The sequence below is a fragment of the Grampus griseus genome (assembly GCF_964374135.1).
Source record: "Grampus griseus genome assembly, chromosome: 8".
In the NCBI taxonomy this organism is placed as follows: Eukaryota; Metazoa; Chordata; class Mammalia; order Artiodactyla; family Delphinidae; genus Grampus; species Grampus griseus.
The window spans coordinates 13078026-13104672 of NC_139002.1; the positions used below are offsets into that span (position 1 = coordinate 13078026).

The 26647-nt window shown below is 34.4% G+C and overlaps 1 protein-coding gene across 3 annotated transcripts in view; it reads right to left on the minus strand.

The window, feature by feature from the left end:
* ARHGEF12 (Rho guanine nucleotide exchange factor 12) overlaps positions 1-26647 on the minus strand; it is a 144120-nt gene that overhangs the window by 33505 nt on the left and 83968 nt on the right. For 2 of the 3 annotated variants that reach the window (XM_082659428.1, XM_082659430.1), the window contains 14 exons: positions 25127-25225; positions 24399-24448; positions 22209-22266; positions 19766-19944; positions 17977-18054; positions 17661-17780; positions 15981-16121; positions 11086-11160; positions 8709-8801; positions 7028-7138; positions 6643-6741; positions 1289-1331; positions 894-999; positions 326-463 (listed from right to left, as the gene is read on the minus strand). In XM_082659428.1, the coding sequence (XP_082515554.1) occupies positions 326-463; positions 894-999; positions 1289-1331; positions 6643-6741; positions 7028-7138; positions 8709-8801; positions 11086-11160; positions 15981-16121; positions 17661-17780; positions 17977-18054; positions 19766-19944; positions 22209-22266; positions 24399-24448; positions 25127-25225 (1390 nt within the window). The remainder of the gene's footprint in view (positions 1-325; positions 464-893; positions 1000-1288; positions 1332-6642; positions 6742-7027; positions 7139-8708; positions 8802-11085; positions 11161-15980; positions 16122-17660; positions 17781-17976; positions 18055-19765; positions 19945-22208; positions 22267-24398; positions 24449-25126; positions 25226-26647) is intronic. The other variant, XM_082659429.1, reaches the window with a different exon arrangement.

Below are 26647 nucleotides of genomic sequence, written 5' to 3' on the forward strand. Positions count from 1 at the left end.
CTTTTCACACTCATGTCATCAACCGTAAATGTCTGATAGCAAGAAACATTTCCAAAGTCTGTGAATTGAAGCCAATATAAGTATTCAACCTGTTTTTGATCAGTTAGAAATTTTATAGTTACTCATTTTACCAACACCCAGAAAAAGAAATACAAGAACGTCATCGAAAGTATCAGCATAAATGTAAAATTCCAGCTTCTCAAGTATTACGACAGAATAAACAGCTCCACATAGACAACCTGACCCCCCTTCTAAATTTGTTCACTTTAAGCACAATTAGCGTCTTAGTAGAGAGGGCCTTTCTACATGTATTTCTGTTACTTACAACACTTCTTCAATTTTGGCAACAATCTGCTCTGCACATGCCCGTTCCTTCTCCAAAGTTACCCGGTCCTTGTCTCTCTCTGCATCAATTTTAGTCAGTTCGCTTTCAGCCAACGTCAGCCCCATGCTACGTTTCTGTCTAAAGGGAATAGGAGAAATTTCCTGAGGTAGCCTAGAGAAAAACTACCTCCCTCTGGAGATGTTTCATCAGAGTTTCCACAGCCGTGAATTTCTAGCAACAGGCAAAATGTCACAGTTTTCTATTTGGGGGCCCATGTCACCTAGGACACTGGAGGAAGAAAATTCTAGAGGCCATCACTCAACAGAACGCATATCCTGAAGGACACACTTAGCACAGAGTACTAATGCTAAGCACAATTGCTGACAGCGTAAGGAATGGGGACTATGCACTCTCAGTACCACGCCAACCTTCTGACTGCAGATGTGCATTAGGCTTTAGTAACAGTGCTAAAGACGATATGCTGAGCCAAGGACTTAATGTATAACCTTTTCCTGCTTAAAAAGAAAATTAATTCAGAACAACCATATCAGCTTACCACCAAGCTTACCGAAAATCTTCCAAGTGCCTTTGAACTTCTGGGTGGACTCTTTCTTGCATAGTTTGGATATAGTGGCGATGGAGATCCTCAGGAATAAGCTCGGGTCTTCTTTTTTCTGCATAAATAGAAGAAGTCACCTGATCTAAGGCATGTTTTTTGCATTATAACTGGCACGATTTGGTGCAAACTTAACTTGAAGTAAGACAAAGAGAAGTTCAATGCATTTTATGTATTTCATCTCAGAATTCATCTTTCATTTACCCTTAAATGTATTATAGGCTTTTTTTCTGCTGTGAGTCATATCACCTACTAGTCACCACGTAACAGATAGAAACCTTAGGGAGGAGCTGAACTACGTATCTATAGAGATGTAATTCTCCAGCATATTGGTGCTCCAGACTTACCTAGATCTACTGATATTTCATCAGGAACAGAAACTTTCAGGTGCTAAAACAAAAATGCAAACAAAAAGTGAAATAGTACTAAGAGTTTTTCAGGATGCATATAAGGACTTATACAAAATAAAGAGATACAACTTGAATATCTATTTTTACAAGAATATTCATGTATAAGCTCATTTTTTGGGTTTCACCCATCTAAATTTCATAGCTCTGGAATGTTGTATTGTTAAACTTGAAAATAAGCCTTTTTCCCAAGGATCATATTATAATGGAAACATCTACACTTGTTTTACTAGATGACTGAACGCTTCTGTGCCTTACTTATGCCTGTTGGCTTTAGTTTTCTAAAATGAATCAATATTGGCTTGGGCTTTCTAGAATCACTGGTTAAGATAATCAGTTATACATCATTTGAATCAATACAGGTAAAACCTCAACTACGTGTATATCATATGAAAAATTTACTCATATATAATGATGATTTTTATTTACTTTTTTGATATACTCACACTACAGACCATGATATTCCCAACCATTTTGCTGTGTAAAGCTAAAGAACCCTCACAGCAATAGTCACACTCCCAATGAGAAAGTGTTGCATATCAATGTGGAGGCTCTGGAGTCTTAAATCTCTAGGTCTTTCATGTGTAGCTCTTACTCGTGAACTAAGACGACTGTGTCATAATTTACTTCTTCTTAGCTAGGATTTGTTCACATAATAACTGCAGTTTTTGGTCCCATTACCAGATAATTATCTCCTGTTAATTTGGGAAATGTCTTGGAAAGAAATTGTTTTGCATTTGGAGAAAATATATTAACTTCTTCATGGTTACTTTGTATTATACACCTACTTAAGTCATATCCTTTCAGAATTTAAACAATTAACATGAGACCTGAAGTTTTACATTTGAAAATAAGTCACTGCTAAAAATTATGAGATCTCTAATATTTATTTGAAGAACAGTGAAATGGATTTCAAAGCTTTCTCTTTAACTGAAGTTGCCATAAAGTAGCTCAAATCAACTTTCCTAAAAGTATTTCTAGCACAAATGCAAAAAAGTATATATATGTTCATTTCTGTATGTGGGTATTTATATGAAATAAATATGACCTGTGGCATAAAAGCATAATTAGCAAATTAATCTATCAGGGTTCTTACACTTTCATTTTGATAAACTTATATAGATCACGAGCAGCAAAATATAAAGTTCTGACTTAGCATGGAGCAAGCACTCTTAAGAAATGTGAAATACAAATATACTGTCATTTCTTCATGAAAGAAAGTTATCTTAATAAATATATTGTGTAATATTTTAAACAATGGCAGTGTAATCAGAACCCTACCTAATCCATTCAGTAACTATCTGAGTGACCACTCTGCCAGGATCTATTCAGTGCTGGTGAAATAGCAGTGAACAAACAGAACAAAAATATCTGCCCTGATGGAGCTTACATTTGGGGTAGAAGAGTAGGAATATAGACAAAAAATAAATTAAAAAAGAAAACATAAATTCTATAGACAAAAATAACACAGGAAAGGTGACAGAAAGTCGGGGGAGATGAAATTTTAAGTAAATTGGTCAGGGAATTCAGGCTTCACTGAGAAGGTAACTGTATTCAGCCATGTGTAGGTGTACAGGTAACTTTGCAAAAAATACAAAGAAAATGGGGCAAGTGCTGGAGGAAGAAGTGGAGCCAAAATGTTCCTATGTGAGTTTGTTTTAAGATAAGAGAACTAACCATGTCTGCATGCTAATATGAATGATTCAATAGAAAACAAAAAAACTGATGATGCAGGAGAGAAGAACTGCTAGAATAACTAATCTTTAAGTAGGTATAAGAAAATACACTCAGGATAAACAGGGGAAGAGGTGGCCTTAGATAAAAGCAGAACAATCCCTATATAGCATCAGGAGAGAGGGCAGAGCATATGGTATGATAGAGGTAGGATGATATATCTGGTAGAAGTTATCTTCTGTGTAATTTAAATTTCTCAAAGAAACAGCAAGGTCATCAGTTGAGAAAAGAACAGGAGAGGAAGTGATGGAGAGTTTAAGAGAGAAAAGGTGTGAAACAGTCATCTAAGAGAAATGCAAATATGAAAGAACTAGGGACATGCAGCATGATTCTTCAAGAGGTATTAAGGGCTAACTGTTATTTACCCTATAGCAAGGCTAATAATAAAACATACTAGAGCAGAAGCAAGAAGAACTACAATCCTGCAGCCTGTGGAATGAAAACCACATTCACAGAAAGAGACAAAATGAAAAGGCAGAGGACTATGTACCAGATGAGGGAACAAGATAAAATCCCAGAAGAACAATTAAATTAAGTGGAGATAGGGAACCGACCAGAAAAAGAATTCAGAATAATGATAGTGAAGATGATCCAGGACCTCGGAAAAAGAATGGAGGCAAAGATCAAGAAGATGCAAGAAATGTTTAACAAAGACCTAGAAGAATTAAAGAACAAACACCTAGAAGAATTAAAGAACAAACAAACAGAGATGAACAATACAATAACTGAAATGAAACATACACTAGAAGGAATCAGTAGCAGAATAACTGAGGCAGAAGAACGGATAAGTGACCTGGAAGACAGAATGGTGGAATTCACTGCTGTGGAACAGAATAAAGAAAAAAGAATGAAAAGAAGTGAAGACAGCCTAAGAGGCCTCTGGGACAACAATAAATGCACCAACATTCACATTATAGGGATCCCAGAAGGAGAAGAGAGAGAGAAAGGACCCAAGAAAATATTTGAAGAGATTATAGTCGAAAACTTCCCTAACATGGGAAAGGAAATAGCCACCCAAGTCCAGGAAGTGCAGAGAGTCCCAGGCAGGATAAACCCTAGGAGAAACATGCTGAGACACATGGTAATCAAACTGACAAAAATTAAAGACAAAGAAAAATTCTTAAAAGCAACAAAGGAAAAACAGCAAATAACATACAGGGGAACGGGAGCTCCCATAAGGTTAACAGCTGATTTCTCAGCAGAAACTCTACAAGCCAGAAGGGAGTGGCACGATATATTGAAAGTGATGAAAGGGAAGAAGCTACAAGCAAGATTACTCTACCCTGCAAGGACCTCATTCAGATTTGACAGAGAAATCAAAAGCTTTACAAAAAAAAAAAAAAAAGCTTTACATTTACAGACAAGCAAAAGCTAAGAGAATTCAGCACCATCAAACCAGCTCTACAAAAAAATGCTAAAGGAACTTCTCTAAGTGCAAAACACAAGAGAAGAGAAGGACCTACAAAAACAAAACCAAAACAATTAAGAAAATGGTAATAGGAACATACACGTCGATAATTACCTTAAATGTGAATGAATTAAATGCTCCAACCAAAAAACACAGGCTCACTGAACGGATACAAAAATAAGACCCATATATACGCTGTCTACAAGAGACCCACTTCAGACCTAGGGACACATACAGACTGAAAGTGAGGGGATGGAAAAAGATTTTCCATGCAAATGGAAATCAAAAGAAAGCTGGAGTAGCAATACTCATATCAGATAAAATACACTTTACAATAAAGAGTGTTATAAGAGACAAGGAAGGACACTACATAATGATCAAGGGATCAATCCAAGAAGAAGATCTAACAATTATAAATATATATGCACCCAACACAGGAGCACCTCAATACTTAAGGCAAATGCTAGCAGCTATAAAAGAGGAAATCGACAATAACACAATAATAGTGGGGGACTTTAACAGCTCACTTACACCAACGGACAGACCATCCAGACAGAAAATTAATAAGGAAGCACAAGCTTTAAATGACACAATAGACTAGATAGATTTAATTGATATTTACAGGACATTCCAGCTGAAAACAGCAGATTACACTTTCTTCTCAAGTGCACATGGAACACTCTCCAGGACAGATTACATCTTGGATCACAAATCAAGCCTCGGTAAATTTAAGAAAATTGAAATCATATCTAGCATCTTTTCTGACCAGAACGCTATGAGATTAGAAATAAATTACAGGGAAAAAAACGTAAAAGACACAAACACATGGAGGCTAAACAATACATTACTAAATAACCAAGAGAGCACTGAAGAAATCAAAGGGGAAATCAAAATATACCTAGAGACAAATGACAATGAAAACACGACGATCCAAAACCTATGAGATGCAGCAAAAGCAGTTCTAAGAGGGAAGTTTATAGCAATGCAATCCTACCTCAAGAAACAAGAAAAATTTCAAATAAACAATCTAACCTTACACCTAAAGGAACTAGAGAAAGAAGAACAAACAAAGTTAGTAGAAGGAAATAAATCATAAAGATCAGAGCAGAAATAAATGAAATAGAAACAAAGAAAACAATAGCAAAGATCAATAAGACTAAAAGCTAGTTCTTTCAGAAGGTAAACAAAATTGATAAACCTTTAGCCAGACTCATCAAGAAAAAGAGGGAGTGGACTCAAATCAATAAAATTAGAAATGAAAAAAGGAGAAGTTATAACAGACACTGCAGAAATACAAAGCATCATAGAGACTACTACAGGCAACTCTATGCCAATAAAAGGGACAACCTGGAAGAAGCGGACAAATTCTTAGAAAGGTATAACCTTCCAAGACTGAACCAGAAAGAAACAGAAAATATGAACAGACCAATCACAAGTAATGAAATTAAAACTGTGATTAAATATCTCCCAACAAACAAAAGCCCAGGACCAGGTAGCTTCACAGGCGAATTCTATCAAACATTTAGAGAAGAGCTAACACCCATCCTTCTCTAACTCTTCCAAATAATTGCAGAGGAAGGAACACTCCCAAACTCATTCTACGAGGCCACCATCACCCTGATACCAAAACCAGACAGGTACTACAAAAAAAGAAAATTACAGAAAAAACAAAAACATATTAGTTTAAAACCTTACTAAGATTTCTATTGGTAAAATAAAACACTACTATTATCTATTATCATTTATACTAGTAAGATCTTTTCCACCATTTTTCAGTTACCCTTGTGCCTCCAAACTTCAAAGAGGCCAACCAGAGTTCAATTACACAAATATTGCCCTTTCAATCCTAATATATATGTATATATATGTATATCATTTATGTTCTCTTTTTCACTCCCTCATCCTAAATATGCACATGTATAAACCCCAATATACATATCTATCCCTTGAAACTTACCGTGAGAATTCATATGCCTACAACTAACTTAGAAATGATACAAAAATTATAGTCAAGAATAATCAGTAATTGAGATATAATATAGATGTCAGAAAGCACAATGAAGTCCAAAAACATGGGAGGGAAGACTAGAAGTAGGAGGCCAATACTTCAATGTACTAAAGCAAAGATTATAATATTAACTTGGTAACTTACTGCAGATCGATCCAGGAAGAACTGATGAAACTCAAGGAAGACACGACGAGTCTCCTTGGAATTGGTCTGTTTATACAGGTCTGAATAGAGATAACAGAGCTGTAGTAGAGAAAGAAATGGGGGAGAAATCATGAAAAATGTAATCTGCTGGATCCTCGTCAACTAGGAATGCCTTGAACAAGTAGGTCACCATAAACAATGTAGTTATTACCATATAACCAAGTCTTATAAAAAAATAAATTAGTAACATTTTAATCATCTTTCGTATCTAATATGTTTAGAAACCTGAAAGAAGTCCATCCACTCATCTTGCTGAAGTGAAAAGTTTTATGCTATATGAATCAATGTAAGAACTCTGAATTGGTGAAATCATAAAATATATTACCAATGTTGCAGGGTCAAACTGTGAAACTACATGGTGTAAGAAAACAGCCAAGTGAGCAGGGCGAGATTTTAGCAGTTCAATGCTCTGGAAACAGCTGCACTGCCCATTGATCTAGAAAAAGAGGTAATTATACATCAATAATGCCAATATATAAATGCAAAATGTAATGTCAGCTCAATTAAACGTAACTGTCCAAATTTCACTTTAACCTACCCTAAAAAAATTCAAGATTTAAAAAAATTTCACTAGAATTTATTAGCAATACAGGCTATGGACTCTCCTCCTCTGAAAATAATCTCTTGGGAATAGGATGGAGGGAAGGCCATCCTGGGAGAATAAAAGTCCAGAAGATGATTATCAAAGAGCTCACATGTCTACAAATCAGTATGCAAAAAAACAGGCTAATAACACTTCTAAAAATGCAATGGAAGGCTTTTTGCCTAATAACAAAATAGCTGTCTTCCTTTCGAGCTAATCGTAGAAATGGTGGTAGGAAAGGGAGCTGTATGATTTTAAATAAGACAACTCCTAGAATACTTGTATATTCCCAAACTACACTGAACACAGAAAACAGCAATAGTTAAACTTAAGGTAACCTAGAACCATATAAGTTAATCTAAACAAATAATACCAATTCTACACAATCTCTTTCAGAAAATACAAGAGGAGTAACACTTCTCAACTCATTCTAAGAGTTCAGCATTACCCAAGTATCAAAACCAAAGACATTATTAAAAAAAAAAAAACTACAGACTAATATCCTCCATAAACACAGATGCAAAAATCCTCAGCAAAATAAGAGTTAATTGAATCCAACATTATTATGAAAAGGAAAATATATTATGACCAACTGTGGTCTATCCCAGGAATACAAAGCTGTTTCAAAATGCTCATAATATCAATTAATGTAATTTACCATATTGAAACTAAATTTTAAAAAACAACATATGATCATCTCAGTCATTCAACAAAAGTCAACATCCATTCATGATAAAAACTCTTATCAAACTAGGAATAGAAGGAAACTTTCTCAATTAAAAAAAACAGTATCTACAAAAAACCTATAGCTAACATCATACTTAATAATAAACGACTGAATGCTTTCTTCCTAAGATCAGGAATAAGACAAGGATGTCCTGTCTCACCACACCGATTCAACCTCATACTGGAAATCCTAACTAGTACAATAAAGGTAAGAGCAAGAAATAAAAGATAAACAGATTGGAAACAAGGAAATAAAAATTGTCTCTGTTCGTGGTTGTCTATGTAGAAAATCCTAAAAAGTTACTTTAAAAAGCTCTTAGAAGTAGTGAGTTTACTAACAAGATCATGGGATACAAGGACAAGAATAAAGCCAATCATATTCCTATATACCATCAATAAACAACTGGAATTTGAAATTTTTAAAAAAATTTATAATAACATACCCCTCTCCCAAGATGAGATACTTAGGTATAAATCAATGACTTCTTATCAGCTTCAAAAGCGAAGCCATTTCTATTGGTCAAAGCTAAAATAAGCAATTAACCTGGGTAATTAGCCAATTAATTAATCTTAGTTCTAAGATTTTAGCTTCAAATCCTTGTAAATATAATTTCAGTCTCCAGAAAGTGTTCATTTTTGCAAGAAATCAAACATCTCAGAAAATTAATAATTTGTTTTTTAGAAAAAAAGTCATCACCTGTTCATGTTCAGTACCAAAGTCATCATCCTCTGCTCCAATAATATGAGGTGCTATACGGGTAGAGGGACTCCCAATAAGTGATTGAGTGTCCTGGTGACATTCAGAGAAAAGGAACAGAAAAATTATCCAGTGGTCAATTTCAGAGACAGGATAAAGCCAAACCATCACAAAGACATGGTTCACTAAACTGACTGGATTTCTTTTTATTTATTTTCTTTAGGTACTTTATTTTCAGAGTGGTTCTCAAATTTTCCAGTGTTGACTGTTTCTTGGGGGCGGGGGGCGGGGGAGAACATTTCCCCTGGAAATAATAAACACCCTTTGCTTACTACACCCTTGGTTATCTGATTCTAATCCCTCTCTGTATACTTCATTTATTATTTCATACATATCTAGACCTTGTTATAGAAAGAAATAAAGCTGGCTTACATAAATAGTTAACAATTTTTAAAAGTTAGTTTAAAAGTGAATGAAGACAAGAAGACAAAGGAAAAATGAGAATAGAAGTAAGTTCAGCAGAGAGGTTAATACAAAAATTTCTATTAAGGTCATATAATTGAAAGCTGTCACTGAACCTTATTTTTTCATTTAAAGTTCATTTTCATAAGCACACAATGCAGGGTTTTCAATCCCGGTACTGTTGACATTTTGGGCCAGATAATTCTTTGTTGTGGAGGCTGTCATATGCATTGTAAAATGTGGAGCAGCATCCTTGGCTTCTCCCCACCCACTAGATGCCAGGAGCAGCCTCCCAGTCATGACAATCAAAAATGTTTCCAGACATTGCCAAATGTCCCCCAAAGGACAAAATCACTCCTAGTTGAAAATCACTGTCATAATGCAATAAAATGTTCAAGTAATCACACAAACACTGCTATAGAAACAATGACAACAAGACTGTAAAAATAAATTGTAGGTCGGTAGATCTCACTCCGGTGCAATAGCTCATCTATGTGTCAATTCACTTACAAATTTGGATTTCACATGAAAAAGGCAGCGGTGGAACATTACTGTATAGTGCAAAAAATAAGGGATATTTGAATACTACCAACACTGAAATCAGAGACCATACAGTATTAAGAGAAATAGAAAATTTGGAACAAATATGAAAAAAATGAGTTTGGCTTAAATATGACAGCAGTTGAATGCTGTACGATCTGGATTTGAGCAAAGAGAGTGAGGCTCTCTTTGATAGTGATTTGGAAGTTATCTGCACAGTAGTTACAGTTGAAACTATATACATGGACCAACAAGTTATAAATTAAGTGAATAATACATAGCTGTAGCTTTTCTTCCTTAAGTGTGTTGCAACTCTATGTATTTGCATTTCCTGAACTTGATTCCGCCTTTTTTACTCTTGTTTTTTAAACCATAAGCCTTTAATATTTTTTTTAAAAAATCAGGTAAAACAACAGAAATTTGTTTAGAGTATCAGTGAGACAACTTTTTATTTTGTCTTTGTTTATTTTGATGTGATACTTCTGATTTTTCAACAGTCCTTATGTTGCTAATAATAGATGAATCACAATATGCTGTTAAATCTTTTACTATAAAACTTTATACAAGTCCTAATTAAAAAATAAACTCAGAATGCTAAAAGTATTCAATTAAGAAGATGCAAGATCTAGCAATTCCATGCTGAGTATACACCCAAAAGAACTGAACGGAAGAACTTGAACAGATATTTATTTGTACATCCATGTTCAGAGTAACATGATTCACAACAGCCAAAAGGTGGAAACAACCCAAGTGTTCACTGATGAATGAATGGATAAACAAAATGTGGTATAAACACAAAATGGATAATTATTCAGCCTTAAAAAGGAAGGAAATTCTGATACATGCTAAATCACTGATGAACACTGAAGACATTATGCTTAGTGAAATAAGCTGGTCACAGAAGGACACATATTGTATGATTCTACTTATATGTGGCTCCTAGTCAAATTCAAAGAGACAGAAAGTAGAATGATGGCTGCCAGGAGCTGAACGGAGAGGATAATGGGGAGTTAGTGTTTTAGTGGACACCAAGTTTCAGTAGGGAAAGATGAAAAAGTTCTAGAGATAGATGTGGTGATGGCTGCACAAAGATGTGCATGTAACAATGCCGATGAACTTAAAAAAGGTTAAAATAGTATATTTTATGATATGTGCACTTTATTATAAAACAAATTTAACCACCTAATATTACTAACTATAGAGTAGCTCTCCATTTACCAAATCTTTATTAAGTTCCTTTAATAAGTTTAAGCTTTTGCTCCAAAAAAAAAAATATATACACACACACACACACACACAAATATAATATATCTCTGTCACTTAAGTATAAGGAAAGCTAAAGAAAACATTATCATTTCATGGAGTTCATACTCACAGTGTCCTGAATTACTTCACTTTTCTCTGGGTTTTCCTCTAGATAAATCCTCTCTTTCAGGCCACTCTTGGGACTCTAATGAGAAAAAAAAAAAAGACATTCATTGCATTTCGATAGGCTCACCAAAGGAGATAAAGAAAAATTGTGTGAAAGAATAATGTTCTGAATTTCATATTTGTGTTTGAAACTACTGAATATCTTTCATATAATACTTGGCTCTGCTACTTTTTACGTGACTTTGGCAAGTCACTTATTCTCTTAGCTTTTTAGTTTTATGTTGATAAAACAATATAGAGTAGTTTTATTTCATCTTTAGGCCTGAGGGTTAATTTCTATCAAATAACTCTAACCAGATATATTATATATCACAAATTCATTATGTCAGGGCTTCCCTGGTGGCACAGTGGTTAAGAATCTGTCTGCCAATGCAGGGGACACAGGTTTGAGCCCTGGTCTGGGAAGATCCCACATGCCATAGAGCAACTAAGCCCGTGCGCCACAACTACTGAGCCTGCGAGCCACAACTACTGAAGACCACATGCCTAGAGCCCGTGCTCCGCAACAAGAGAAGCCACTGCAATGAGAAGCCCGCGCACCACAACGAAGAGGAGCCCACACTTGCTACAACTAGAGAAAACCCGTGCGCAGCAACGAAGACCCAACACAGCCAAAAAAAAAAAAAAAAAAAAAAATTCTTTATGTCAAAATCAAACTGTATCTTTATCCATTTCCTCTAAACCTTTCTGCCCCAAACTATTCTTTCTAACCAAGTTAAAAGCATTTTGGCCTATTTATAGGAATGAAAATAAGCTTCTATTTTTCTGTTACTACCTCATGTAGACTGATCTACGGATTTTTATAAACTTTACACGGTATGTGTGGGATGACCTAATGTAAAATACAAACTATATGATACACAGAACCTCAATTTTGGGGGGACGAAGAACACCCCAAGCAATGGGAGCCATTCTTCAGAGCAGCTGAAAATGAGATACAAGAGATTTTTGTGTGAATGCCTACATGGAAGATATATGCTACCTATACATATGCCTAGATACCACAAGATAGAGAAAACAGTAGTTTCAAATATAAGCCCCACCTGGGAGAAATGGATGACTCTGGGTCAAGAGATATAAAAGATAAAGTGAGAATAATTTTGTCACACCAAAATGAAAGAAAGCTATGTTACTGGGGAGTCATGTCAAAAGAACATAGAAGACAAATTGAGGCGACTACCACCAGCCCAAAAAAAGGGACAATTTAATAAGTATCAAAAAGAATAATGACTGCAATGGACTGAAATGCAAAAGGCAAATATGTTAAAAATCTATAAATTCAAAATATTACACAGGTACACACATGTGCACACATGTGGGCACACATCCCACATTAGTGACCTTTGGAGTATGTTAGGGCATCAACTCTTCTGAAAACACACACATAAAGGAAAATAATCAAATGTTTATATATAAGCTATATTTTAGGGCAACTTAAAACTAGTAAGGGAAAATTCTTCTTTATAAAATAATTCCATCTAATAAATACAGAATGAATGACAATATTATATTATCATTTTGAAACCTCTAATTAAATAACGGATGCAGGCAGTTTGCTATCAATGGCAGGTAAAAACATTAGATAAAAGCTTAATGGAGAAAGTTATAATGAAGGAATCATGCTGACATCATCTGAACACCTTATACAGACTTAACAATCACAAAAAGACAACCAGACATTCTCCTCCTGATGTGATATGACAGGATATACACAGTACCACCCATGAATTGTTCTTGCCAACTCTCAAACGTTAATCTGTTCAAGACTCTAGATCTTACTACCAATTTTCAGCAAATATATACTCAAGGAACATGCTCAACAACACCATGAAAATACAATTAGAATGTGGGTGGTTTTACTGGACATGTGACCCAGTTTAACAACAACAGCAACAAAATAGCAAAAAAAAAATAAGAGGAGGGAACTATTATAACTTAACAGACTTATCAACCAAAGGCTGAAGACGTTGACTGGATCCTGATTCAAATAAACCCACTGAAAATAGATCATTATAAGACTATTGGGGTAGTCAAATTGCATATTAAGAAAATATTAATTAAGATTTGATAATGGTATTATGGCTATCATTTCTTTGTCTTTTCTCTTAAAGATGCATATTAATGAAATACTGTCTTAGACTTACCTAAAAATAATCCAGCATTTGGAGGGTATGAGGAATGAAGGAAGACAGACAAAAACAAGTTTGAGCACTTGTTGATGACTGCTGAGCTGGATGATTAGGTACATGAGGGGAATCATTATCTTAGTCTAGTTTTGAATAGGTTTGAAATTTTTGAAAATAATTTTTAAAAAGTCAGGTGCAAAATGAAAACCAGAGAGGCAGATGTTCTAAGTTTGAGATGATGATTTGTGATCAGGTTGCTTCTCTTGTGAGAACCAGAAATGTGGCTATTCTTTAAAGCCTTCTCTGAGGTGATCCAAAGCAGGGAATTTTACAATGATAATGATATCACAAACACCATAAAGAGATTATTTTATAAAAAAGGAGCAGAAAATTGAAAAAAAAATTAAAAGCATTGATCAGTTCCTACAATCTTAACACAGTACAACTGAAACAAACATGGAAATCTATAAGCTAAAAGCAGCACATCTCTAGCTTCAAAAAGACACCTGTACGAATTACACGAGTTTGTTAGGCGTTCAGCGAATATCCTAGTCTGCACCATATCATCTCTCACCTGGATTTCCACAACATCCACTTATTTGGCCTCAATTTCCTCAAGATTACAATGAAAGTTAAAAAGAATATCTGTAAAGCATTAGGTACAACCGCTGTCACAAAGTAGGTATTCAATAAATGGGGACAATTTATCAGCCATTTAACACACATTTGTTAAGTTCCTCTTAAGCCAAGCAGTCTTCTTTTCTTGCTGATCTCCTGTCTCTTTACTCCAATTCATTTTCCACACTGACATGTTTCTGACTGTGCCTCTTTCCTGCATGCATAAAGCCCAAACTCTTTACTCATTCATTCTGTTGTTCAAATACCAATTAAACACCAATCATGTGTCAAACAGTTTTAATTCGCTGGAATGCCTGTTCCTACACTTGCCAATTCACTCTGTATTTCATAAAGTTATATTTCTAAGCCACAGATTTTATTGTTAACATTTCTCTAAATACAAGATAAAATTCAAAATTTTCATTTGTATCACTTGTTCTGAATTCCTACAATCTGCCAGTCTTTGTAGACATAAAGTCAAATATGATGGGTGCTTGGCTCTCAAGAAACTTTCCATCTAATGGTAGAGACAAGCCATGAAAACAGAGAGGAGAGCCAGCACTAAATCAAAAAGGAAAAATGTGAGGATTCCCAAAAGCAGTACTGCTGAACAAGTTATAACTTGGACTCAAGGCTTTGCTTCGAAGATCAATTCCAGCCATTTCATCTATAACCCTAGTACACCTGTAAAATTCTCACTGTTCTCCCCAAATGTTATGCATTTGCATACCTTGGAGCCTCTGAGTACTGGTATTTTGAAACTAGGTAGAGGCAGATCACTTACTAGCTGGGTAAGTTTGGCAAGTTAGTTAACTCACTTTGGCCTCAGTTATTTCTTTTATTAAGCTGTGATAACAATACTACTACTTCATAAGGCTGTTCTGAGAATTAACTAAGATAAAAAATGTATAACACATATTACAGCTTATGGTATATATGCCCAATAAACGTAAACTACTATAATTGTTTTCTTGAGTCAAAATTGAAATCTTTCATTAAGACAGCCTATCCAATCATAAGATTCCTATCAACATCTTTCAAAAAAAAAAAATCCTCGAATTTTCCTTGCATGAGGAACTGAGTCACTGAGCGTTAAGCCTCAAAAGATACCCTAAATGATGGCTTAGAACAGTGGTTTTCATTTTTTTTTTTTACAACCTCCAATAAGAGAAATTTCACACTGCTAACCAGCATGTGCCCACATGCATACACACACACACACACTGATACATGTGTACATATACACACATGTGTATATATGTGTGTGTACAACAGAAGTCAAAAAAAGTAACACTTAGCTCTTCTACATGAAAAGTACTCATACTTCCTATCCTATTATTTTTTTTAAATGTTGGCCCCAACCCACTAAATTGATTTTATGACCCACATTGGGGGAAAAAAAAAAACTGATTTAGATTACTTTCCTCATCACTTTTAAAGAGGGTGGTCTATTTTTAATTCGTTATTCCTATTATTGCACACTACTTACAAAGTATTGCTGAGTAGGTAACACTGAACTTAGCTTTTAAGTATTCATATAACTACGGTGCTACATCATATGCAGCTTAAAATACTTTCTGATCATCTTCTTAACAAAAATCCACGTCCATCTGGTAATGTCTGGGTTAATCAAGAAAGCATTACTAAACATGGGCTATTAACTAAAGTCTACCTAAGAGGACTAAGGCTTTTCCTCTTTGTAATGGCAAAGTGCCCCATGATTCAAGACTGAGTCACTCTGACCACAAATGGAATATTAACATGCTCTTAAAGATATCAACAGTTGGCCTCTCGGTTCAGTAAGAAAGCACTGGCATTATTAACTTCTCTACCCACAAATAAGACGCCTGCTGGGAAATTCCATCTCCTCAAAAGAAACATTTGGCAATGGTGTCCAAGGGAAAAAGTGAAGTCTGGAATTAAAAGCTCATATACAACGGTATCCAGAATTTCTGTTCATCAAATTGCTATATTAAAGATGGTGACAATAAAAAGTAAGTAATAAGAAAACACCTGTAGCTCACAAAACTTACAATCAAATCGAGAAAGAGGCTGTAGAGAAAAATACAAGAAGATAAAGGGGTAGAACACTTACATCTGCACTTTCACTACTGGGCCGAGAAGCATCTCCACTGCCATAGTCAATTCTGCCTAGTCCATCACCAGGATCTGCTTCTATTTCACTGACTGCTAGCCCATCGCCTAATGGCTTGGAGGATGTAACTGCAGCTCCATCCTAAAACAGATCAAGCACACACACACACACACACACACACACACACACACACACACATTAAAAACAAACAAACAACAAAAAACCCTTTCATTATGGACTGTATAAAGAAACAGAGTTGCACTGCAACCTCAATGGAGACTGTTTAAATTCACCCAGTTTGATATAATCAAGAATGCTAAAAGCTCTAAAAGTCAAAAGCGTAAATGACTACTAATTCTGGGGTTCTCAAATGGCATGACCTTAAAGACAGGGAAAGTGGTATTTCAGTAAAGAGAATAAAATCTCAAACTTCAAATAAAGCAAAAAGATAAAACAGTTTAACATATAATTTATATTCCCTGCCCTTTAGTAAAGATTATGACACTATATAACTTGTGGTTAACTGCCTTCCAACACTTTAGAATTTCAATAAATTGCCAATTCTGGGACACACTGCTATACCATAAATTATTATAAGCTTTTAAATCAGGAACAACAGTTTTACTATTCAAACAGAGTAAGATTGTTGTCTTTGCTCAGTAATAACCACAACATTAACTGTCGATATTACTGAGGCGGAATACTCAAAACTTCATATAGCTAATGGGATTAAAAGTAACAACAACAACAAAAATGTGTAATGAGAAGTACACTGAACCAGGAAGTCGGGAGGCCTTACAGATGTGTGACCTTGTTTGAGTAACTTAACCAATTTAGGCCCTAGTTTTCTCAACCATTGCAATGATTTTTTTTTAACTTTAAAATGAGCAGATTAGGATAGATGATTTCAAAGAATCCTTTTAGTTCTGTGAACCTACAGACCTAACTCATGAAGAATAACAAGTAAGCAGCTTTTACTCATTTCTCCATATCCCCAATCTAAATATTATAGAACATAAATCTGGTTGATGTATAAACGCTAAGCTATTTTTCTAGTGAGACTACCATCTTCAAAACATATCTATATAGCAAGTCTATTGAAATCTATTTTAAAATTAGAATAAAAATAGTTATTAATATGAATGTGCTTTGAATTCATCAGACTGGGTTTAAATACCAGTTCCATCACGTTTGAGCTACATGACCTCAGACAAGTCATTTAATTTCTCTGAGTTTCTCTAAGTGTTTATGTAAAATGGGGGGAAACAACAGTAACATCTAATCTCAAAGGGTGTTGTGCAGATTAAATAAGAAAAATCGTACGTCCCTACTTAAAAAGATAACTGCCGTTCTGTTTCACAATGGCAGAATACATCTCAAAAATGTAAATATATGTATCTAAATATATTTTTGTAATCTGTGATATCAAAGCAAAAACACTCAATTCTTTCTAAAATTACTGTGGAACAAAGAAGCATGGTATCATGAGCAAGCAAACAATGAGAAGCCCACATTTCTTTTAGTTAATCATTATTTCTGTAACATCCAACACAGGACCTCCTGTTGGCCTATGCTAGAAAAAATAACTTTAAAAAAAGGCAACTGCAACACTCTCTGACACATTCCCAGAAGAAAATTCTCCTGCAAAAGGTTGGGTAGCACTTTTAATAGCGATGCTACCTGAGCAGAGCCTGTGGCTTTGGATAACTGCTCTTGCAGTTGAGGAATGTGTTTCTTGGCCTCTTGGATCTCTTTTAGCAATCTTTGGGCAGGTGTTCGGCTGTAATCTTCCTGCAATAACTGAAAAGTTATAAAAATATTTCAAGAATTAATTACTTATGTCAAGAAAATCTTTAAAAGTCTATTCTTAATCAATAAAATAGCTGATGGCGTTGATTACAATAGTGCTTAATTATGATTATAATAAATACCAACTCAACTATGCCCACTCACATTTTTACTAGCCTATAAAACAGCCCCATTTCTAACTTAGTACCTGTAGCCGTTCTTGTTCTTTCTGTAACATTTTTCTCAGAATTTCTACTTTCTGGTTATGAACCACATTGTTTTCCTCCTAGAAAAAGACAAAAAAACAAACAAAAAGACAAGAACCAATACAAGGAAAGTGAAACTAAGTATCGAAAATGAGTCGTACAATGTTACATCTCAGCTCCAATTTTCAATACCTATCAGGATTTTCTTATTTCTGGTGGTTATGAAGACAAACTTTTAAACGTGACACTTAAAGATAAAAGGTTACAGGGAAATGTCAACTCTTCTATTTCACTTTTGCTAAACTACGTTCAAAAAACATTAAATATTGATATTAGTTGAAAAAATGAAGTTGCCTTAAGTATAAGACTAATATCTTGGGCTTCCCTGGTGGCACAGTGGTTGAGAATCTGCCTGCTAATGCAGGGGACACGGGTTCGAGCCCTGGTCCACAAAGATCCCATATGCCATGGAGCAACTAAGTCCGTGTGCCACAACTGCTGAGCCTGTGCTCTACAGCCCGTGAGCCACGACTACTGAGCCCACGTGCCACAACTACTGAAGCCTGCACGCCTAGAGCCCGTGCTCCGAATGAGAAGCCACCGCAATGAGAAGCCTGCGCACCGCAACGAAGAGTAGCCCCTGCTCACTGCAACTAGAGAAAGCCCAAGCACAGCAACAAAGACCCAACGGAGACAAAAATAAATAAATAAATAAATAAATAAATAAATAAATATTTTTAAAAAAAGAAAGAAAAAAAGAATAATATCTTACACTTTCCCTCCTTTGGATTTTTACTATCAACCCCCGTGCATGGTTCAAATTCCCAGTATTTCCTACCTGAAGTATTAAGACAGATCCCTAATTCATCTCCTGTCATTTCTCCTTGTTTTACAACCCTATAATATTTTATCAAATACGTCTTCCTAAAATCCTGTTATAATCACATCACTCTCTTCCTCAAAAAATTTGTAATATATTCTTACTGCCCATTCAGTTACTTGTAAATTAGCCTCGTAGTTGTGACTTTTCAAAATAAATAGTCTTACTTTTTTCTACTTTTTCCTCATCTCCTACTTCATAAATCTTTAACAGGCAACCAGCCAAACAAGAGTCCTGGCTATTTCCCCAAAATACTTGATGCTTTCTTGGCTCTTTACGTCTGTTAATCCTGCTTCCTCTACCTGGGTTGCCTTCCTCCCCACTGCCACCATTAGAATGTTAACTGTTTTTCAAGGCTCAATTTAAATAATAGCTTTCCATAAAGTCATTCCTTATCACAACTGGATGTGCTTTCTCCCTCCTTTGAAATCTCATAGAACTTAATATTTTCCTTCTCATAATGTCTACAGCTGCCTCTGTAGTAAAATTACTTGTATACTCTTGATTCAATCTCAAACAACAAAGGTTTATTAAGTACTTAGTACTATATGCCAAGCAATATTTCAGGCTCTGGGGACACAACAATAAATAAAATAAACAAAAAGACCCTGTCCTCTTAGAGTATATATTCTAAGATAACAAAGGACCTTGAACATAGGATATCTTAATTATATTTTTGTGAGTGGCACCCTGTTTTGTATATGGCAGGTGTTAAATATTTGTTGAATTATATCTGCTATCTCAATACCCTGTAATCATTCCAAATTATTAGGTAATTATTTTTATCAGCAAGTTATTTTCTAGAATCTTAAACTTAAATTTGTTTATCAACTCAACACTTTGAAACTCAACATGAAGCAAAAGCATTATTATACAACTGAGCATTTACAAAGACGTTTTCCCACTCTTACCCCCATGAGCACAGGACTAGTAATTCTCTCCATATTCCCAGATGCTCCAGGTGAATGAGGGGATGTCATGATGGGAGACATATGTCCAACGACTGATGGCTCTACTTCAGAATCAGCAAGTGGAAACTGGGGCGACCCAGGTGGGCGTCCCTGAACAGTGAGAGCTACATAGGAACCCGCTTGGGGTGGGCAGATGGAAGAAAGGGGAGGGAAGGGAAAATAACACTGTCAAAAAATTTTTACTACTCAATCTTTGATAGTTCTAAAAGATCCAGTTATATGAGAAAGTTTCATCATCTGCTAATCATTTCTCCACAGAAAAAGAATCCTATTTGTCATTTCTCTTTTATGGCTCCCCTAAAATTCTAAAAGAACAATGCAATTTTCAGATAGCAAATCACTTACTCATAAGGTCAGATATTACTTAAAAGCAAGTAAGATTTATAACTCCAGTAATTTTTTTTTAATTTAGAGAAGAATAAGTTATTATCAACTATCTACTAACGGCTATGTTCAATCAATTTCTCAAATGCAAATTTTAAAAATCACCATATTAAGATGATACTAATTAGACAAGGTTTAACTAATTTTCTGTAATGATACAATTTTAAATTAACTTTAAAAAATGTGTGTGACAAGAAATATCCGACAAAAAGCAGAAGAAAAAACTCACAACAAATAAGTTGTGAGTTTTAATTTTAAAAATTTGGAGAAGACAAATTCACTAGGCATTTTACAGGGAAAAAACTATGGAAAGCAAAATTACCCATAACCAGAAAGACTCTGAAACAGACATTCATGAGTTATCTAGAATCAAGAAGAAATAATGCTTTCCAAATAAAAAACTTTTCTAGATAACTGACCTTTAATGACAAAATCTTTCTCTTAGACTTTTCAGTAGAACTTTAAATTGTATTTCATACTTTTTCTCCCAATTTAATCCTCCCATGAAACTCGCTGGTAATTATTTCACAGTGTTTGGGGTTCTAAAAAATTTTTTATACTTAATGATCACAAATGCTGTGATACTGGGGAGATTTTAAGCACATACACTTTTTAAAGTTTTTCAGTCATATTTCTCTCTGTCACAAAGTCATCTAATATATCTTATTGACTTATCCATGTGCTTGGTTCTCATAGCCTCCTCGTTCTTCCCTTCTCTTCTTTAGATGTTTTTAAACTGGTTTGATTTGAAATCACTTTTATTATGTCTAGAATATGCATTGAAGAGTAGGACATGAGGGAGCTCTACTACAAGTATAGCCCACAGGGTTTAGGCATTTCAAATTTATATCTGTTTTCGATACTCAGAGTGTTTTATGCTTATTTTGAGTTTTTAGCTAGGCTCTTGTTATTGGATAAGTAATCTATTGCTACAGTCTTAGGATTTAATTTTTTAAGTAAAATTGATATTGGAACAAGTAAAATATATAACCTAAAAAGCTAAAGAAATAATCTTTTCATACTCTGCAACAGTTAGTTACCAAGCATATATTTATTATCATAAACCATCATATTTATGTAGTACATAAAAATTCATAAATCACAATCTCATTAAATAAGTAATCAAATTTATTCTAGTATGAGGATCTAATTCTGATCATCCCATTGCTTTTTAAAATGTACTAAAGTTAAGAACTAAGATCAAAGTGATCATTTTAGAGCACTGGTACTCTGATGAAGAGATAAAGGGATTCACAGGTTGCTTTATCTGAGCAATAATAAGGCCAAGAAGGATTTGTTTATTAAATTTATTCTAAAGATGTCCACTTAATGAAAAGAAGTAATATTAAATAAAAAAGTAGTGTTTCTGCTTGGCCATAAACAACTATCTCTTAACTGTAGTCTATTACACTGTGAAATAGTCTGATGCAGAAGACTACAAATTCTTAACCCTGGAGATTTCCAAGAGAAGACCACTCCCCTGGATTATTTAATCATTTACTTATCTGAGGGAACATGATTATGCTACATGATTTTGAAAGTTCCATTTCAGTTCATCCAGGCCACTGTGTCTGATTTCTCAACCTCTTCTCTTTCAGGTCAACTCATGCATTTCTTTCAAATATACTTTCATTATTACCAAGAATAACAAGGATATTATAATCAACCACATAAATGAAGTGGACTAAAGATAGTTATTAGTAAATTAAGAATTTTCACCTCAGACTTTCCTTTAATACAGGGGTCAGTAAACTCCAGCCAAGGGACTAAATTCAACCCACAGATTGTTTTGGCAAATATTTAGTTTTACTGAAACACAGCCATACCCATTCATTTATGCATCGTCTATGGCTGCTTTCACATTACAATGAGAGTCGAGTAGTAGATTATCTGACCCACAAAGCCTAAAAAATTTACTATCCGGCCTATTGCAGAAAATGTTTGCTTATCTTTGCTATAAGGGTTTCAGAAAACAAAACTGAGGATAACATTCACCTACATTTGATTAGCTTCACCACTTCCAGATGGTTTGAATGAGTCACCAGAGTTCCATTCACCTGTAAGAAAATGAAAATAGTGTCTGTCAGATAATTCTAGTTGAGACAATTAAATTGACTTCAGGAATTATCATATGTAATACAACCAATTATAACATAGTAAACAGGACTATATTAAAATGCATATATATTTGGTTCAATAGTCACTTTTACCACTATTCTATAAGGTATACTCAGCAACAAAATGAACTTGAGCACAAAAAAAGGCCTTGATTTAAAGAGATGCAAGAGCTGGGGTGGGGGGGCGGATATGGGGATATATGTATACATATAGCTGATTCACTTTGCTATACAGCAGAAACTAACACACCATTGTAAAGCAATTATATTCCAATAAAGATGCTTAAAAAAATAAAAAGGATGTTATAACTATTATAACTTATTCACCATGAAAAATGACAAAACATACTATGCAACAGATCTGCAAATCCTTCACAGTGAAGAACCCTTGCAAATTAAAAACTCCCTTTGCTTTTAATTACAAATTCGCTGATTTTCCAAAGGCATAATAAATTTTTTAAAAGATGAATAAGCAATATTTCTCCAATAATATTCAATTTACTATTAGTTTTCCAATCATCACCTAACCTTTACAAAGAAAATTAATTTTCAGACACGCTAAATGTAGGACGTGTTATCCAAAGTTTCCACTAAACCAAACAAATTAAGGTAAAAATATCAAACATGAATCTAACATTATTTTTTCTCTGATGCAAGTAACACTAATTTTTACAAGTTCAAATATATCGGGGTATAAAATAGAAGTAAAAGTACACTTGTCATGCCCACCAGAGATGATCACTGTTAAGCATGATGTTTAATCTGAGACATATTCTAGCATACACACACCAGATACACAGACACACATACATATACTTTGTAACTGCCTTTTCCTGCAAATAAAAAAGCACTGTTTTATTACATTATGGACGTCTTTCAATATAGGTACAAACAGACCTAATCTATTCTTTTTAAAAGCTGGAGGTGAAATGCAATTTATTTCTTTAGCCCTCAGTATACGCATATTTAGATTGTTTACAAGTTTTCGATACAATAAAGCTTAAATTAATTTTCCTGTACACGTATCGCTTCACATTTAAACACCTATTACCTTAGATAAGCTCCTAAAAGCAAAATTGTGGTCAAAGGTTATATACTTTTTTAAAATATGTAACTTTTGATACATATTCACAAATTTCCATCCAAACAGATTTCACCTAATTTATATTCACAACAAGTTTATGAGAGTAGCCATTTTACCACACCCAAACTATGCCAAATGTGTATCATTAATCTTTAACATTTCTGACAACCAAATATATTTTCACCTATCATTTAATTTCTACTTCTTTCTTATCAGTGAGGTTGGACATACCCTCATTGATATATTATTTCAATTACTTTGGAGAATTGCCTTATAAAATTCTTTGCCCTTTTTTCTGTCAGACTATTTATTCTTTTGTTAGTAATTTGAAAGTGCTCTTTACAATTAAGGCTATCATATTCTGTAATATGTTTCAAATATTTATTTCCAGATAGTTCTTTGTAAATATGTTCATGGTGCTTTTCCTGTATAGTAATTTGATTTTAAGTAATCACATTAGTTAGTTGTCTTAAGAGTAATTAGTGACTAATCCATTCTTTCCCTACTGATCAGAACTTAAGGGCTGTTTCTGGACTCTCTATTGTGTTCCACAGATAGGTCCATAGGTATAATAGAGTCACTTGCTTCAAATTAATCTGCACCATCTCACCTCACACTTATCCATACACATAATACCTTTGCAAAGTTCACTTAGAACAAATAATCATTTGGAAGCTTGACAAGGAATGGCACACCTCCCCAAATTTATTAATAAATTTTGAGGGAATTTCTTGCTAAGAGATTAACTTGGAGAAATATGATCTTTACAACAGAGAGTTATGACTCCATTTATTCAAGCCTTTTATTATGCTTTTCAGTAAAGGGTAACGTTAATTTTAGAATGAATGAAATAAGTTTTTATAGTCAATAAATCCATCATATATAATCTGTAGCTTTTAATAAAAATCCAAGTTAAAAAAATCAAGATATGGCTAATATATGCTGTTTTTTAATTCTATCGTAAATTCCATAATAGTCTTTTCCTTACCTTGATGATTCGATCACCTGTCTGTACGCCAGCCCGCATGGCTGCTCCATCTGTAAGAGAAATTAATTCTTAAAATGCAATTCATTTACCTTCACTGATAATCTTCTTGAAAAGAGGCAGTGTAACAGAATGGTTAAATACATGGATTGTAAAGTCAGGCAGACTTAGGTCCAAATCCTGCCTCTGCCACTCACTAGTTGGTTGGATGACCATGGACAGATTTTATGTTTTTTTTTACTCTAAGCCTCGATATCACCTGTAATATAGAGATAAAAAATACCTACCTCAAATTACAGCAACCAAGATAAAGGAAGTATTCAATACATGGTAATAGTAGTTCAAGATATTACTGTCATTTGGGAGAAACGGATGGATATTTTTGAGTCTACAGCCCCTTCTTTAATCTGTCTCTACCCAAATATCTCTGGTGCCATTAAGAAATAAAATTCCACAAACTTCTATAAGTGATGATGAGTAAAGTATCATGACTAAGGAGTCATATGATTTCTAAAACAATATAAGAACTGTTTTCTTTCCATAAAGTACAAAAGAAAATCAACTGGGGTAAATTCATGCCTATAACCGTAACACTAGAGACAACTCTAGCACAATAAGGCCATATGACCTGTAATGTATGTGATTATTTTATTCTAAGCAATAGACATTTTTAAACTATTCTATTCTTACTCTGCTCCCAAGTGACAAGACTGTTTTTAAAAATGCCTTGCCTTCTTTGACAGACTGTACGAACACTGGATTGTCTCCACTGACCGTCAGCCCAAATCCATTGTCATCCTTCTGGATGATCACACAACGCTGAACAAGACCTGCACAAGAACCAAAGGGTAAAGAGAGAAGGAAAGAGAAAACAGAGAAAAAGACAATAATTACATATTAGTAATGAACTGTAGTCTGTCTGGAGAAACACAAGGTAGCACATGAAACCAATATAAAAAATAAGAGCACTAACCCCATAAGCAAAACAAACACAAGAATACCACAAAGAATCATATATACTGGTTTCTCACAGGGGAGGTACAGCAGAATTGCTCCAAGATTAAAAACAGCTAAGGCAAACTGGAAAATATGAAGTATTAGAGAGGAGACAGACAGAATGCCCATTCACATCTATGCAATTAATTTGTAATATAAAATCCTCCCCCACCTCCCTGTGTTTTTGGTGCTCTAACTGGTGTTTAAACCCAAGATAATCAAATATTTTGGGACATTAGGCTAGAAGCATCCCATGGTAAACTCTAGAGAAGTCCAACCTTACTCTCAATAAAATATACTCAGAAAAACAGACTATAAAAAAGAAGGAGGTGCTTATAGAGCACCTGCAGCTCTTCTCCTGAAAGGGAGAAAGAAAAGGAAAAGTCCAAAGGAAAGAAAAGGAAAAGTCCAAGGGAAGAAAGACTTTGGCTCGTAGAAAAAATAAAAAGAAAAGAGAAAAAAAAGTAGGAAAGATAAAGAAAGAACCTGTGAGTTCAACCAACTCTTTGATTTCTTTCATATACTTACCTGATTCCTACAGAGAATTTGTTTTCCTTCTAGTTAAATAGCAAACAAAAATTGTCAAGGCAAGGTGAGAAAAAGAAGACCACAACCAAAGGAATAGGGACGTCCCAAAACAGAACCCTGATTAGTGCCCAGGGCTGTTTTATCGTAGATCAAGATCAGAAGATCCTGAACTATTTGTTAGCCAAAGATTTAATATATACTTCCAGCTTTTCAGAATCTAAGTGTTTTACCAAAAATCAGTATGCAAAACATGTAAACTAACACAAGTATAATGATTAAAAAACAAAAACTACTTCAAAATTAAGATTTTTATACAAAGAGCCATGATCTTTTAAATAAGTCTGATGTACAAAACAAAGGAAATGCTAAAGATTGCATGTTAATGAATATATATGCATATTTCTTGTTGTTAATGAAATGACACAAGTATGAGCCTACTACAGATGAAAAACTAGAATAACTGGATCCCAGAATAGAAAACACAAACTTGAACCTTAATTTATAACCCTACACAAAAATTAATTTACAGCAAATTATGGACCTGAACATAAAAGCCAAAACTTTTCATAAGAAAACATAGGAGAAAAGCTTCAAGACCTTAGGATAGGCAGAGATCTTTTAGGATGCAAAATGCATCCATAAAAGAAAAAACTGGTAAATGGGACTCAAAATTTTAAATAGCTGCTTTCCTAAAGACACTGATAAGAAAATGAAAAGGCAAGCACAGA